Source organism: Cavia porcellus, unplaced genomic scaffold, assembly GCF_034190915.1.
Source record: "Cavia porcellus strain 051 isolate PalLab524CR breed Dunkin Hartley unplaced genomic scaffold, mCavPor4.1 scaffold_10, whole genome shotgun sequence".
NCBI lineage: Eukaryota > Metazoa > Chordata > Mammalia > Rodentia > Caviidae > Cavia > Cavia porcellus.
Genome location: NW_026947493.1, coordinates 16,344,499 through 16,358,973, shown reverse-complemented (window position 1 = coordinate 16,358,973; position 14,475 = coordinate 16,344,499). Strand labels below are relative to the sequence as shown.

Sequence of the window (14,475 nt, the reverse complement as noted above, 5' to 3'; positions counted from 1 at the left end):
TTGTGTTCACTTCTGTGTATGTACACTTTTGGTCTGGATCTGAAGCCTGTTTTGAATACTAGCTCATTTTTTTCAAAGCATTAGAACACTTCATGATTTGTCTTTGGTCTCGTGAAATATCAGTCAGAAAAATACTTGATCTCCATCATGAGGACTCTAATATGCAAGATAATCTGCTATAACTCTGGTGGTCATTAACCACCACCCCATCTCCATCCACTGGATATGCTACCCAAGACAGGCCCTGAGATAGCACAAGTGTGTCTGAGAATATTGGGACCTATCATCTATTACTTAAAAACCCTGATGGAACAAATCTTGAATTCATGCTAATATCAAATTAGATACTGCATATCAATATACAACAGCCATAGTGAGCACAGGGAGTGTGCTTAGAGGTAGAACATTAACTTCAGTAGCCATGGTGTTCATTTTATAATGAATACACACTTCAGTAAGGGGAAATGCAAATCATAAGTAGACAGTGCAGATCCTAAGTACGAAATGTCAATCCCCTGGCCGTTGATAAGCTCTTTTTGTCCTCTTTCTCCAACAGCAGTTTCTCATTTATTTGTTTGTTTGTTCGACATTTTTAATTGTTAGTGTCCACAGCACTTTTTAACTTGAAAGCACTAAATCTGGTTAGGAAAATAAATCTCCACTTAAATCAAGTAAAATACTTATGGAATGCACACCTCAATATTTGCCATTGTAATACCCTAAAATTTTGGGGAAGCCTAGAAGAGGGATTAGCCTCCACAAGTTTCTCTCCTGATATCTTTAAGCTAGACTGGTCCCAAAGTAAAAACAGCTCTCTGCCCACAGCAGTGGAGCTGGACTGACTTAGAGTTCTGATTTTTTTTTTCTCAAAGTGCTGGGTATCAAACTCAGGGTCTCACACATCATAAATATGCCCTTGGCTACTGAGCTGTGTCCTGTGTCCCAGGTTCAATCTCTATCCCCTCCCCTTTCTTTGAGGTGGGGTCTTGCTAGGTTGACTAGACTGGTCTCCCTCTCCTGGACTCAAGTGACTTTGCTGCCTCAGCCTCCCAAGTACCTGGACTACAGATGGTTTGGAGTCCTAATTTTTAAAAGCAATGAATCAGAAGATTCCAGACATTAAAATACAAAGGTGGCTTACTTAAAAGTATTGTGTACCCTTATAGACTACTCCAAAATATATTAGCTAACATTCAGATATCTTGCAGTCCTTGGGTGGTAAGACTCATACTTCAGTCCTTTATATTTATAAAGGGAATGTTCCTTTATTTGGGTAGCTCTTTCAGGGAGCACAAAATGCTATAGCCTTTTATATAAACTCTTTTGGGCAACAGACATGATTGACAGTGATAACAACTACTCACAAATAACCTTACCAAAATAGGTTTAGTAAATGAGTCTGACTCTGTTCTCTATATAAAGATATATATTTTTTTTAAAAAGCAAATTGGATGTCTCTCAGAAACTTTCCAAGTCTAAGACACTTTAGGTATTGCAAGTTGTAAAATGTTTCCTTGAAAAAAAGAAACACACATAGGTCTCGGTGCCCTGAGAGCTCTCTCTATTTTGTCAGAGACAGCAAATATTGCTATTGACATGATGAGTAGCACAGGCTTTCAGGCCTGTGGTAAAGTCTGCAGGCTCCTGAAATGTAAAGAAAGTGGCATTCAAGCTCAATCTTGAAGGCTGAGAAGGCTCTGTCTTGTGAAGAGCCCAAAGGAAAAACATTTCAGACAGAGAAAAACATGTGAAGTATTCTTGAAGCTGGTGAGAGCTTGGAATATTCTCAGAACCAGATACTGTTTTAGCTGGAGCCAAGTGGACAAGAAGAAGGGAGGGTTGATGGGAGTAGGGAAGGGTCACATTTGGTAAAGAATGTGGATTTTATTCTAAATTCAGTTAAGGAGTCACTGAAAGTTTTAACTAAGGAGAGATACAATCTGGCTTGCAATTTTTAAAACATACTCTGCTTATTGTATCAAAACAAAGAACTAAAGGATAGAAAGGCCAGCAAGATCATTTAGGAAGAACCCCTTTGAGACAGTGGCAGTTCCATGGACCGCAGCAGTGAGAATGAAAGTGAAGAAGTGGCTGGATTAAAACTATTCTGGAGAAAGAACCCATGCTTGCCAGTGGATTGGATGTAGACAGTAAGGGGAATGGAGGAGACCAGAAGGGACTTCATGGTTACTTGCTGAAGCTCTCAGGCAGAATATGGTACTGAAACAGGAAGACTGTGGAAGGAACAGGCTTCAAGAGGAATTAAGTGGGAGACACTTACCATGGTGCAAATGAAAATGTCTGGGAGAGGTGGGAGCTTAAGGGTCTGGTGTCAGAGGAAATCTCTAGGATGAAGATTCACTTGGGGATGTCCCCAGCGTACAACTGTTATTTAAAGCTACAAGACAGGATGAGATCACCTAGAATAGGGCCTAGCAAACTTTCTCTCTAAAGTACCCTGACCGTAAATGTTTTTAGCCAATCAGGTAGTCTCTTTTGAAAAGCCAGGCTTTGGTAAGCCAGGCATGGTGTCGCATGCCTGTAAGCAGCCGAGAAGCTGAGGCAGAAGGATTGCTGCAACTTCAAGGCCAGCCTAGGCTCTAGAGGGAATTAAAAAAACAAAAACAAAAAAAATGAAGAAGAAGAAAAGAAAAGCAGCCGTAGGTAATATGTAAACAATTAAGCATGACTGTGTTCCAGTAAAACTTTACAAAACAGGTGGTGGCCATATTTGGCACACAGGCCAAAGTTTTCTGATCTCTGATTCACAGTGAAAATTTAAACTGAAAAGAGTAAGAAAAACTAACCCAGGATTTAAGACTTATCAACACTAATTATTATGTATATCCACTTAGGCCACCTGCTATGCTAGTCACTGTTCTAAGTGCTTGTATAAATTTCCTTAATTGTTACAATAAGGTTGATGCTATTATCCTTACTTTACAAATAAGATGGATATTGTTACCCATATTTTACAAACATAAGTGAGTTTATTTCTCTTTTGAGAATAAAGCTCAGAGGTTGGCAGTCCAGGACTAGTGTGGCAGCTATGCAGACTTCATAACCTGTACTCCTTACAGATCATTTGTCTACCAACCCTAGAGCATAGCTTCATCCTTGTATACTAAAATGGTAGCCAGAGCTCCAGCCATCATGTCCATTCTTTCAGGCAGCAGTTAAATAGAACAAAAGGGAAGTAAATGGTAAGCACCAATTCTCTCTTAAGCTGTCTTGAAAACCACCTTTTCCTGTTTCCTCTATTATATCCTATTGGCCAGAATTATTCATACAAATATACATAGGTGCAAGAGAGACTGGAAAATATGCTCTTCCTCCTAGAGGCCCTGTGATCAAATAAGAGATAGGGAGTCTCTTACTCAGTAATAACAATCATTAGGTCCTGGAAGACTCACCAGTCGCTTTAAGATTTAGCCCTGTCTCTGTGCTTTTTGCAAGTATAGTTGATAGAGTCCTTCCTAAGTCATTTCTGCTCCGTCGTCTCATTGCTCAGGCCTCCTTTGTTGAAGACTACACAGTCCTCAAAAGCCAGCTCTCAGAACTCCTCTTGTGTGCAGCTGTGGCTGTCTCCCTGGGCAGATGCTTCCTGTGTCTCCCCTGTCCTTGCCTGGTGTGTCTCCTTGAATTGTCTTCTCTGCTTAACTCGATGATCCAAGGACAGATTCAGGTGTGAAAGGTAAATTTAGCACTAAAGGAAATATGTAGCAAGTTTGCAAATGAAGAGGAAAAAGTAAGAATACAGAATGTGCTGGTCCACGGTGGAAGGCCTGGGGTTGGATATCCAGTAGTTAAGTGCTTCTCAAATTTCACTTCTTATACAAATAACCTGTGAAATTTAAAAAATTTTGATGGGTAGTTTCCCCCACATGGTGACTAAGTCAGACTTCTTGAGGGTGATACCTAGTTAGTTACCTAGTGTCAATGCTTTTCAAAGTCTCTCATTGATTTTGATGTGCAATCATATTTGGGAACCAAGGCAGTTGAAAATAAAAGAAAACAGACACAATGAGAGAGAAACAGTTTCCCTTCTGAAATCTAGAGACTTGGTTGTTTTTACCCTATGATGGTTTCTAGGTAGGAGTGCTTATTAGTCTTGCTCTTTTAAGATGTTTCTCACCAGCTGCAGGAAAAGGTGCAACTGTATAATAATGATCGAAACATTTCTAATGAAAATGATTAAAGTCTTCCCGAGTTTGTCTAATGCTATTTGATGCCCTATGAGTCAAATACCTCTTATGTGTCTCTTTAAGTAACTTCATTTAGAACAGTTAGTCGAGGGAGTAAGAAAATACCTTCACTGAATTTCACCTCACTTGTGATACATAATATGCTCAGAGCTTTATTGACTTACAAAGAAGCATGCACGATTGATCCTGGTAACAGACATGATAGCGTCCATCTGCATGTGAAGGGGCCACACTAAATTCAAGTTAAACTCCATTTTCAACTAACAGCAATGTAAGTACGCGTTAGGGAGTGTTCCCACTTGGTGAAAGGAGGGCAGTTCTGGAGTCTTATTCTGTTTCCTGCAACAATTAATAAATTTTCTTTTCTTAGTAACAACTCTGAAGGAGTCTATCCTTTTTAAAAAATTCAATAAAAATTTTGTTGACTCTGAGGGATCTTTTAAATGTTTAGCAAAAAAATATGAGAGTAAAATTTTCAGGAGCACTTCCTTTTTTCAACGCAGTATGTATATTCAGTTCCAGGGGCGGATAACACTCAGAGATTTTTCAAGCACATTTAGAAACTTCTGAAAATTGCTTTTAAGTGTTTCTCTGGAATGAAAGTTGAGTCTCTGGCTTTGGTTGATACTGTTACTGGTGAAAAGCAAGAAATAGCTTGGATTTGTGCCTTCAGTAAAAAAAAGGAAGCCAGAAAATGTGCTGGGCAAAACTGCAAAATCAGATGGATTCAACATACAGCTCTCAAGCAGATAAAGAGGCCTCAGAATATGTGCGGTTGCCAGGAAAGATGACTGCTTTATTGAAAGCTTAATTTTCAGATTAGTTTTTGGAAATTTGAAATAAATAAATGAGATCAGACAAAAAAACATAAGGCCTAGATCCTTTTTCTAGGGGTTTGCAGAAAATAGGCATTGCCTTCCAATAAAATGTTTTGACATTTCCAGTAGGGAGAAAATGTTAATTGTAATGTTATGTGTATGTGTTCTTGCAAATAAATCTTTTATTTGTTTTAAGACTAATTAGTGTAAAAACACTATTAAAATGTTAGCTGTGTGCTTTATTCCTCTGGTAATGTCAGTGCTTTCTAGAATGTTGCAGTTAATTTTCTAGGTTCAAATATACCAGTTGGAGAACATTCCTTAATTTGTTTTATAGTTTGGTTACAGTTTTCTGGGAATCTTATTACTAACCATCCACTTGAGTTCCCTGGGTTATTCTGTCATTTACATACATCCTCTGCTTGTTCTCTGAGTGGCCCCTTTCCTACATGTGTAAAATGGCATTACTCAAAGACCCAATGGTCCATCTGACTTTGTCCTTGTAATACACCTGCTGTTTAGCTATTTGGTGGCAAAAATAGTGGCTCCTTTCATAAAGCCATCTTTTAGCCACCACTTCCCTGCTTTCTACTCAACATACTCTCCATAGTTTGTTGAATTCCTATAATCCCTTCATTTTTCCTTATGTTTCTGCCACAAAATTCTATGTTGTAATTCATAACTGGAGCTACATGTCTAAAACCTTTGCTTCAGCTTATTGTAAAATAGCACAATATTGCATTATCTATGGTCCCTCAAGAGTGAATACAACAGTCACATATTTATGGTCCAGCAGGAACCCAAATGTAAACATCACCATTTGTGGGCCAGTCCAGCAGTCTGCCAAAAGAGAAAAGAAACTCTTGGCTTAACAGAAAGCAGCTTCACTATCATTGATCTCATAATCTGCAACACATGTGTGCCCATGGACACACACACACACACACACACACACACACACAGGTCGCCCTCCACAAGAAGAAAACCTCACTTGTAACCATTTTATCAAGCATTTACTGTCTAATTTGATATTTGCTAACTTCATAGTTAAAAGAGTGATTCTTACAGAAAATAATTTCCCCCTTTCAATCACTATCTTTAAATGCCAAGTATATTAACACTAAACAAATCACATAAAACTTGAAAATAATTTCAAAGCAGATCTGAATGGAAATAAAACAAGTTTTATCCACATGCTATTGATTAGAGTGTTCCTAAGCACAAACAGAAAAGAAAAACTACTATAGTACAATGGTATTCCTCATACAGGGGCATTGGCATATACTCAGAGATTTGATTTCCTTATAAACAACAAAAAGACAGTTAATTTAAATTTTAACTCTCACATATATTAGTACTGATGATATAGAAAGTGATCAGGTACAAGGAAGAAATAGAATGCAAAATCTGAAATGTGGCCTTCCTTGGTATGATTTAAAAACTAGTGGGACCCAGGTATCATGAGAAGATGGTCAGATCCTGCTATTAAGAACCAACTGGTGACCTTCAACAACAGATTCAAGCACTAACATTTGCACAATTAGATTAATGTTTCGGAGTCGGTCATCAGGCTCATTACTACTGGATTTTCTCTGGTTCATGCTAATAAACCAGATTATTGATTTTAGGATTGTCTGTGTATCTAAGGATATTCCCTAAGATGTCTTTATGATGTTTCATGCTTAAGTTGTCAACCATAATGACATAACTATGAGTAATCATTTTCTAATCATGTTGAAAGGGGTTCAAAACCACATATAAAATGAATCTTCCCAGCTTCAGAGTGACAGAAACATTGTTGCTGTCACTTCCCTGTCTGGGTGGAGATGATTCCTACCTGCCCACTGTCTTCCCCAGGCATTAGCTGCATGCACAGCTTAAGACCTCTGTAGTCATAAATCTTCTTTCCAATATGTTTGAATGGCAGGAGAGCCTGAAAGACACTTCCATCTAAATAGGGTTTAGCACATCAGGTGCTGTTCTGAAGTAAGACAGGTTAGGTTGCTGTGTTGGTGGTGGTTATTCATCTTCTCATTTCATGTGTATGTATGTATGCTTCTTGGCGTATATGCTTGACTCTCGGGGTGTATGGGGCTGGTGAGTGCATGCGTAGAGTGTGTGTATATGTAAAGTAGAAACTGAACCGGGCTAACAAAATGAACTATTGTATGCAAGAAATATATGAAGTGCACCCAGCTGCCGGTAGCAACTGCTACATGCAATCCACTGGTTATTACACATATTTTGAAGACAGTCCGGGTTCCAGTGGTTGTGATGTTCAGGCTGTGCCCAGTAACAGCATATATATGGAACAGGCCTGGGCAGTGAATCAGCCTTATACCAGTAGTTACCCTGGAAACATGTTTAAAAGCAAGGACTCTGACTTGGACATGGCCCTGAATCAATACAACCAACCTGAATATTTCACTGAAGAAAAGCCTACTTTTTCTCAAGTGCAATCGCCATCGTATTCTCCAAAAAAAGGTAGGGACCATTTTGCTTAAATGTATTCAAAGTTTCAGTGTTTCTTTCCATTTCATTTTAAAGTTAGTTTGCATCTGCTTGTTCATATCTTTGAATTTGAACACTGAATATTCGAAATTAAAAACTGCAGTAAGAGAGGTTGCTAGATGATTGAAGGACTCTGTGAACATGAAGATTTCTAAGCACTTTCTTTCTTCATATGTGAAACCTAGATACTTGCTTTGCTCGACTGTATTGGCACATGTGGGAAGATATAGATACATATATAGATGACATAGATATAGATGTAGACGTGGATATTCAGAGCCCAGAGTGAGTATTATTGGTTTTTTTGTTAAAGAGAATATGCAAAATGTTTCCTCTTTGTGAATAGGTATGCTAGCATTTAAAGTGAGATAAATTCTCCCCAGTTCAATTTGAGATCAAAAATTCATTTGACTTTTTTTGACACTTCATATAAAGAGTATGTTAACTAATAAAATACTTTATTGGCTTCTTTAACATAATTATAATGCTGATATGTTAGGACTTAAAATATTCATTTTAATGTACTTATATTCACCTATTCATATAAACTGTAAAGAATCTATTTATTCCTGCACAAACTGCAAGCAATGTGTAACTCACACTGAAACTGAATATAATTTACTTTGCATTATGTCCTTAAAGTTTAACATATCTACAACCATATTAAATGAACACATTGTATAAAAGCAAATGAAATGCCGTTCAAAATATCCAATATTAAGAGCAATATCCATTTATCTTAATACACATAATACTTAATTTTATGTCAACAGAACATTTTTTGTACTACCAAAAGATTTTTTTTAAATGGATAGTACAAAGGAAACTGAGAAGCAACTAACAGAAACCTTATTAGAATAATTTAAATTCTAGTGCATATACACGAGAAACTTGATTTTTCTGAATATGCTCTACAGGATTTTGCAGAGGGACTCAAAGTTACAGTTCTTTGTAATTTTCAAGAACATGTCCTTTGGTCTTCAAAGGTAAATTTCTCTGGGAAATTAATTTTAAAACATAATTAGCTCATTTAGCCATGATTTCTATAAAAATTATTTGTTTTTCCTAATGTGACTATATTTAAAATTAGCCTGCTATGAAAACATTTTTTAAAAAACTAAAATTAAAATCACTATTTTTCCATATACAGTGAAATTCTGTAACTTCCATATGTAAAATATAAACGAGATCACAACATTAAACACAGAGTTGTTCACCTATATTTTCATTTAGTTTCATATCCTCTTAAAGAGCACCAGGATTGCTGTTATTAGGAGCACACCATATAAGTTCCCTAATTGGAGATAGGTTGAATGTGGACCCTCTGTTCTGTTTAATAATATAAATAATTTAGTTTTGAAAAGAATTTGACATTGTCTCATTAAACTAGCCTGGATATGACTTTTATATTGTTTCAGGATCAGGAGAAAATATGGGTATCTGTCTCTGTGTCATTCTATTCTTTAAAATTCTTGCCAACTATTCAGATTCTTTTCCCTTTTGTCTTTTCATATTTGTCTTCAGCCAGCATTGAAGAAATTTGCTTATAAAATCTAAAGTCAGGGATTCATTAGTAATTAATTTGATGCATGAGGAAAAGACATTGTATTCATATATTGATGTAATTTCTCAAAGCCATATGCCATTTCGGTCACTGCCAGCTGCCAAACTCACTAAATCAAAGCAGATAAATATTCTTAAATGTACCATTATTTACTGTTACAAGTCTTCAAGTAAATCCCAGTAAAACTAAACCCAGCTGTTAACTGTCTCTTAGGACAAAAGGTTGTACCCAACATGCTTATCCATATTGATCCAGTATTGATTTTTCTTGTGGCGAGAAGACATAAGTAGTGTCTCATTAAGGCAAAATTAAGACTACAAACAGGTGTTCAGTGGAACAGGCCTCATTTCCAGTTGGGTTTTGATCTATTTTCATGAAGTTTGTAAGTGTTCTTTGTTATTGTCACTATCGCTCTATTAATCTTCAATTGTGAAGCTTTTTTTTATTTTTTAAGGGTGAATTATTCTATAAACTTTAATTGGAATTTTCTAATGTGTAAAGAGCTAGCATGATCGTGTTTCTTAAAAATGTGATAGAAGTACATACTGATAAAAGTACAAGAATGGCTGACTTATCAGACCTGAGGAATATTTGCTTATTAAAGCATGAAACAAGGATTGCTTCACAGGCAGACTTTAGAATACCTTAGTTTTCTTTGAGCTGTTTATGATTTTGCACTTGTGGCCAAGAAGGAAAAAAGTTATCAAACTGCTAATGCTTTGGATACACGAACCAATGTAGACCAGTTCATTAAATTACATTTAAAAGAAAACTTCAAGAATTGTGAGGGAGAGTCAATATAATTTCCACACTGAAGACAGCTGGATGCAGGACATAGTATCTCTTATTTTTCATATGGAACATGAGAAAACCAATTTTTAATTTTTTTAATTTAGGGGGAAATAAAAGAAACCTGCCACTTACAAGGCATAGTCTCCTTCTTTATTATCTGTTAAGAATCATAGTTACTGTTTGTTATGTTCCAGTCAGTGCTCATAGCCGCTTCTAATTGCACTCTTCTGTCCCTCATCAGTTAGGAAGGAAAGAGAAAGACCAAGTTTCAAAATCAAACAAAGGAGACTTGGCACCCAGGATGGTGTGCCTTCCTCTCCATGGCTCGAATTTCAGCACAGATAAAAGTTAATGTCTTGTCTTTTTATTTTCTTCTTTTTTTCCTGTTTTGGCTGACTCTTTCCACCACAAATTCTGGTTACATTCCACAGCCCTCAACCAGCTTGCATCAGCCTCCTTACCAGCTACCCCTCAGCCTCCTGGTCCCTTTAGACGGAACCCTTTACAGAGTGAGCCCCATACAGCTCCCCTCCATAGGGGAGCTCTCCACTGCCTTCCATACGCTATCTTTATAAGGACTGTGTGTTCAAAATGCAGATGTGTTTGTATCACAGTTTGTTATCTGTACAAGAGAACAAGAATTTCCTGGTTTTGAGCCAGGGTAAAGAATGGGGTATGTTTGTCCTGTTTGGTTTTGCTATTGATTGTAAGTGTTCTTGCCCTATCACGTTTTTGTTTTATACAAAGGAAAAAACTAATAACTGAAGCAGAAATTCTACATGGAATCATATTTTCTGAATTTGCTTTTATTGCTCTCTGCCTCCAAGACAGGACTCAGTTCTTTGTTTTTCTTTTTCTTTTTTTCATATTTCATTGTCTCCATGTAACATTAGAGATAGAAATTAAATGACAAATTGGGGGATGTATGAAGTGGCCCACATCAAGAGAATTGGATTAAGAAGGACAGTTAAACCCCAAAGAAATAGTCTCTTTTCAAAGTTAGATTTATAAATATCATATTGTCTCCCTAGTATAAAAATAGTAAAAAATAAAAAACTGACAGTGTAATAAGATCCAAAATGTACAATAGATGCTGTAATAATGAAAGGGAAAGAAAGTGCTCAAAAGGAAAGGACAACTGAGACAGGGAAATGAGAAAAGGAAGAAAGGAAAAGATTATACGTATGTATATATGCACATATAACTGGGTGTGTGTGTGTTTGCAAGATAGATAGCTATACTACTAACCTCTATTTGTTCATCAAAAAGCAGTTTATGCTGTCACTGTTTGATCATTTTTGTGTCTAAATTTTGTAACCTGAGCAACTAGTTCTAAGATAACAATATGCAATGCATTACTAATGTTAATTTCTTAATTAATTAATTTCTTAATTTCTCCGGTCTCTTTTAAAGTTAGAGAAGCATTGCTATACGGTAGTTGTGGATAGAGTCGCTACAAAGTCTGCCTCTGAAAAAAATTTTTACATGAAAAACAAATACTGTTAAAACCTACTCCAATGAAAACAGACAGGAAAGAAAATCAAAAAGAGAAGTTCATGAATCCTAATGGTAGTCACTCCCAATATAAATTCAAATATAGCACAGTCACACTGTTGCAGTTTCTCTTCCATGAACTTTCCCTCCCTTTCTTCCCTGCTCTCTCTTTCCACCTACTTCCCTTCCCTCACTCCTCCTATCTTACTTGTTTGTTTGTTTTGTTTTGTTTGGTACTGGAAATTGAACTCAGGACCTTGTGCTTGCCAGGCAGGTGCTGATGCCACTAAGCTATATCCCTGGCCCCTTCCTCTTTTCTTCTACCTTTCTGTCATTTTTCTTCTTCTCATCTAGTTGTATTTGTTTGAACACATATAGGATCGATTCTACCCACATATTTCTTTAAAATGTGATACTCAAACTGTTAATGTGATTGCAGATTTTTTAATAATAGGTATTTCTGTAATATTCTGTAATATGTAATTTTGAGAATAGTGACATACATTTTATTTTACTATTTGAAGTTAGGCACCATCACTCATATAATATTGAGGCAAAACTACAAAAAACAATGCCACTGTAGAAAATACAAAACACACTTATTCTTCAAAGGGTTAAATGAAAGTACCTCTTAGCTCCTAGAAATGGAAGCAAAGTAAAAGTTGTGATTGTTTCCAAGTCAACCCAAAGGACAGACAAAAGCATGAGCTCTTTCTGTTTTCTTTTTGAAGAATTAGGTATCTGTCTTGTCAAAGGTACCGTCGTCCTTCAGGGATTTTGATGGATGCCCTAAACTCACCCTAAATCAGGTATTACCACTCCTTACAAAACTAATGATTGGAGTTCAAGGCACTGTGCAGGCTTGGGAAGGAATGGGGTGCTGTTAATTCCCACATTCAGAGTTCATGTCTATCACCTTACATCTCTTCATGAATACTTCCCAATGCCAAGATCAAAGCTTTCATCTCAGCTCGCAGCCTCAAGTGCGTTCAGCTTGAGGTCAAGCCAATCTGTCAGCCTGCTGGCCCACCTCTTACGCCCCCACGTTCTCCTAGGCAGCCTTCTTTCCAGAGCCCCCTGACAGCTGAGCTGCCGTGCACTGTCTTTGGTACCACCTTCTCAGCTGTCTTGGTACCAAAGCCAGATAGCATTCCCTGGCTTTTTCTGGAATTTCCAGAATGGACTTCCCAGTCATCATCCCACCTTGGTCCCCTTCCCCGTCTGCAGATAACTCCCACTCTGTTATCCTGTTCTTCTCTCCATGGCCCTCTCCTCCCATCGAAGGTATCTGTTTCCAGCCACTCAGCAGGAGTGCTGCTACATTAGTGCCCCACACAGGGCTCCTTTTTAAGATTTCAGGTTCTTCTCCATGACCTGCTAAACACAAATGCCCACAAGCTTGCTATTCCATTCTAATTCTAGTTTTATGCTTCTACCCACACCCTCTGTTCCAAAATTCTTGGCCAGTCCCTCTGTAGACCCCTCTCTCTGCACCATCACTGAGCTGGTGATGTTTCTTCCATCTGGCACCTACTACCAGCTGCTCTCTGGTGTGCTGCTCTGCCATTCCCGGCCTACATGACTTCGGGTCACTAACTCACCTCACATCCTATCAGCCTCTTCTGTGTAACCAGCATGACACTCTGTCACCCTGGCTTCTGGCCAGACCTTCTTCCAAGGCTGGTATTCTTCTTCTCTACAACAGTTCTCAATCACTTGTATAAATCACTTTTTTAAAAACCATTAAAACTTATACATAAAGTGAATCATATGAATTTCTCAGCCTTAGCACTGTGCATATCTGGGGTCAGGAAAATCTTTGTCAGGGTCTCTGTCCTATCCAGCAGAGAAAATTTAGTACCATGCTGGAGTCTGAACACTAGATGCCAGTATCATATATGTGTAGGTACAGACACAGACACACACACATGCCATTAAAAATATCTCCAGACTCTGCCAAATGTCCTCTGGGGAGCAAAATTATTCCTAGTTGAGAGCCACTGCATTAGTGGTAAAAACTTCAATATTTAGAAAATATCTGAAGTGAATGTTTATTAGAAGCTTTTTATTTGCAAATTAAAACTTAGGTTGCTGTATATTGAGCACTGCCTAAGTGGAATACACTCAAACATGGATACACACACATTCGTGCAACTCAGTACTTACCTATGAGTTATTGCTCAGTCTTATAGCCTGGATCTGAGGCTGCTTCATCATAAATGCATGTTTTTGTCAAATCTGTCTAGATCTTGAGCACTGGGAAGGCACAGAGCTCTCTTATCTCACCCTCTGTAATACAAAGGCACAGCTACTACCGCTGCAGGACGTACTTGGAGAGAACTCAGGACAGCTTGTGGCAACAATGTCATCCTGATAACGGGTACAACGATTCCTTCTCCTTTACACAATAAACAGCTGAAGAATTGATAGCCCACAATTTTATAGCTATAATCCTGAATCCTGTTCTGAATATATTTTCAGATTAAAAGGAAACCGATTTTTCTCAATTACGTAAGACAAGAAATAATTACAAGCGTAAATGTGTGAGCCCAAAGCCATAAACTGATACTCAAAGCAAAATCAGAGGCCACTATCAACCATTTCTGGTTACCTTCCTCTTCCTCTTCCCTTGCCTACTCTTCTAACACACTTAACCTAGTTTCTTCCTAACCCCAACCCCCTTTCAAAGCAGGAAATGATCTCAGTACCACAGATCTAAATGTCAATGCCCACAAGTACTGGAGAGCTGATATTAATGAAGAGAGGCAATGTTATCTTATGATGGCAGCTTATTTTAAAATTTTAAATCAAGGCACACAGTGTTTATTTGCTATACGATAAAAATATTTTCATTTTTATAAAGAAATAGGTACTTTCTTTCTCATGGACTACTTTTATCTTTCCATTTTTAAAAAGATAAATATTCTGTGAAATAGTGCTTATAATGTAAGAACAGAGATAAATGGCAGCTGACATTTAGTGGTAGAATTGGGGCACAACAGGGATTAGTGCTGCCCACAGAGACCTCGAAAGGTTTTTTCTTTCTTGGGGTGTAGGACTGACTGCTTGTTAATTGTTGCCTTTAGAAAAT

At 37.5% G+C, this 14,475-nt stretch overlaps 1 protein-coding gene across 26 annotated transcripts in view; it reads left to right on the top strand.

The window, feature by feature from the left end:
- The window catches only part of Thrb (thyroid hormone receptor beta), a 367,382-nt gene that overhangs the window by 307,979 nt on the left and 44,928 nt on the right, over positions 1-14,475 (top strand). The window contains exon 1 of one of the 26 annotated variants that reach the window (XM_063257034.1): positions 6,766-7,507. The exons of 24 other annotated variants lie outside the window; for them this stretch is intronic. In XM_063257034.1, the coding sequence (XP_063113104.1) occupies positions 7,180-7,507 (328 nt within the window). In that variant the 5' untranslated portion in view covers positions 6,766-7,179. Of the gene's footprint in view, positions 1-6,765; positions 7,508-14,475 lie in introns of those variants that run through there. One more of the 26 variants, XM_063257012.1, reaches the window with a different exon arrangement.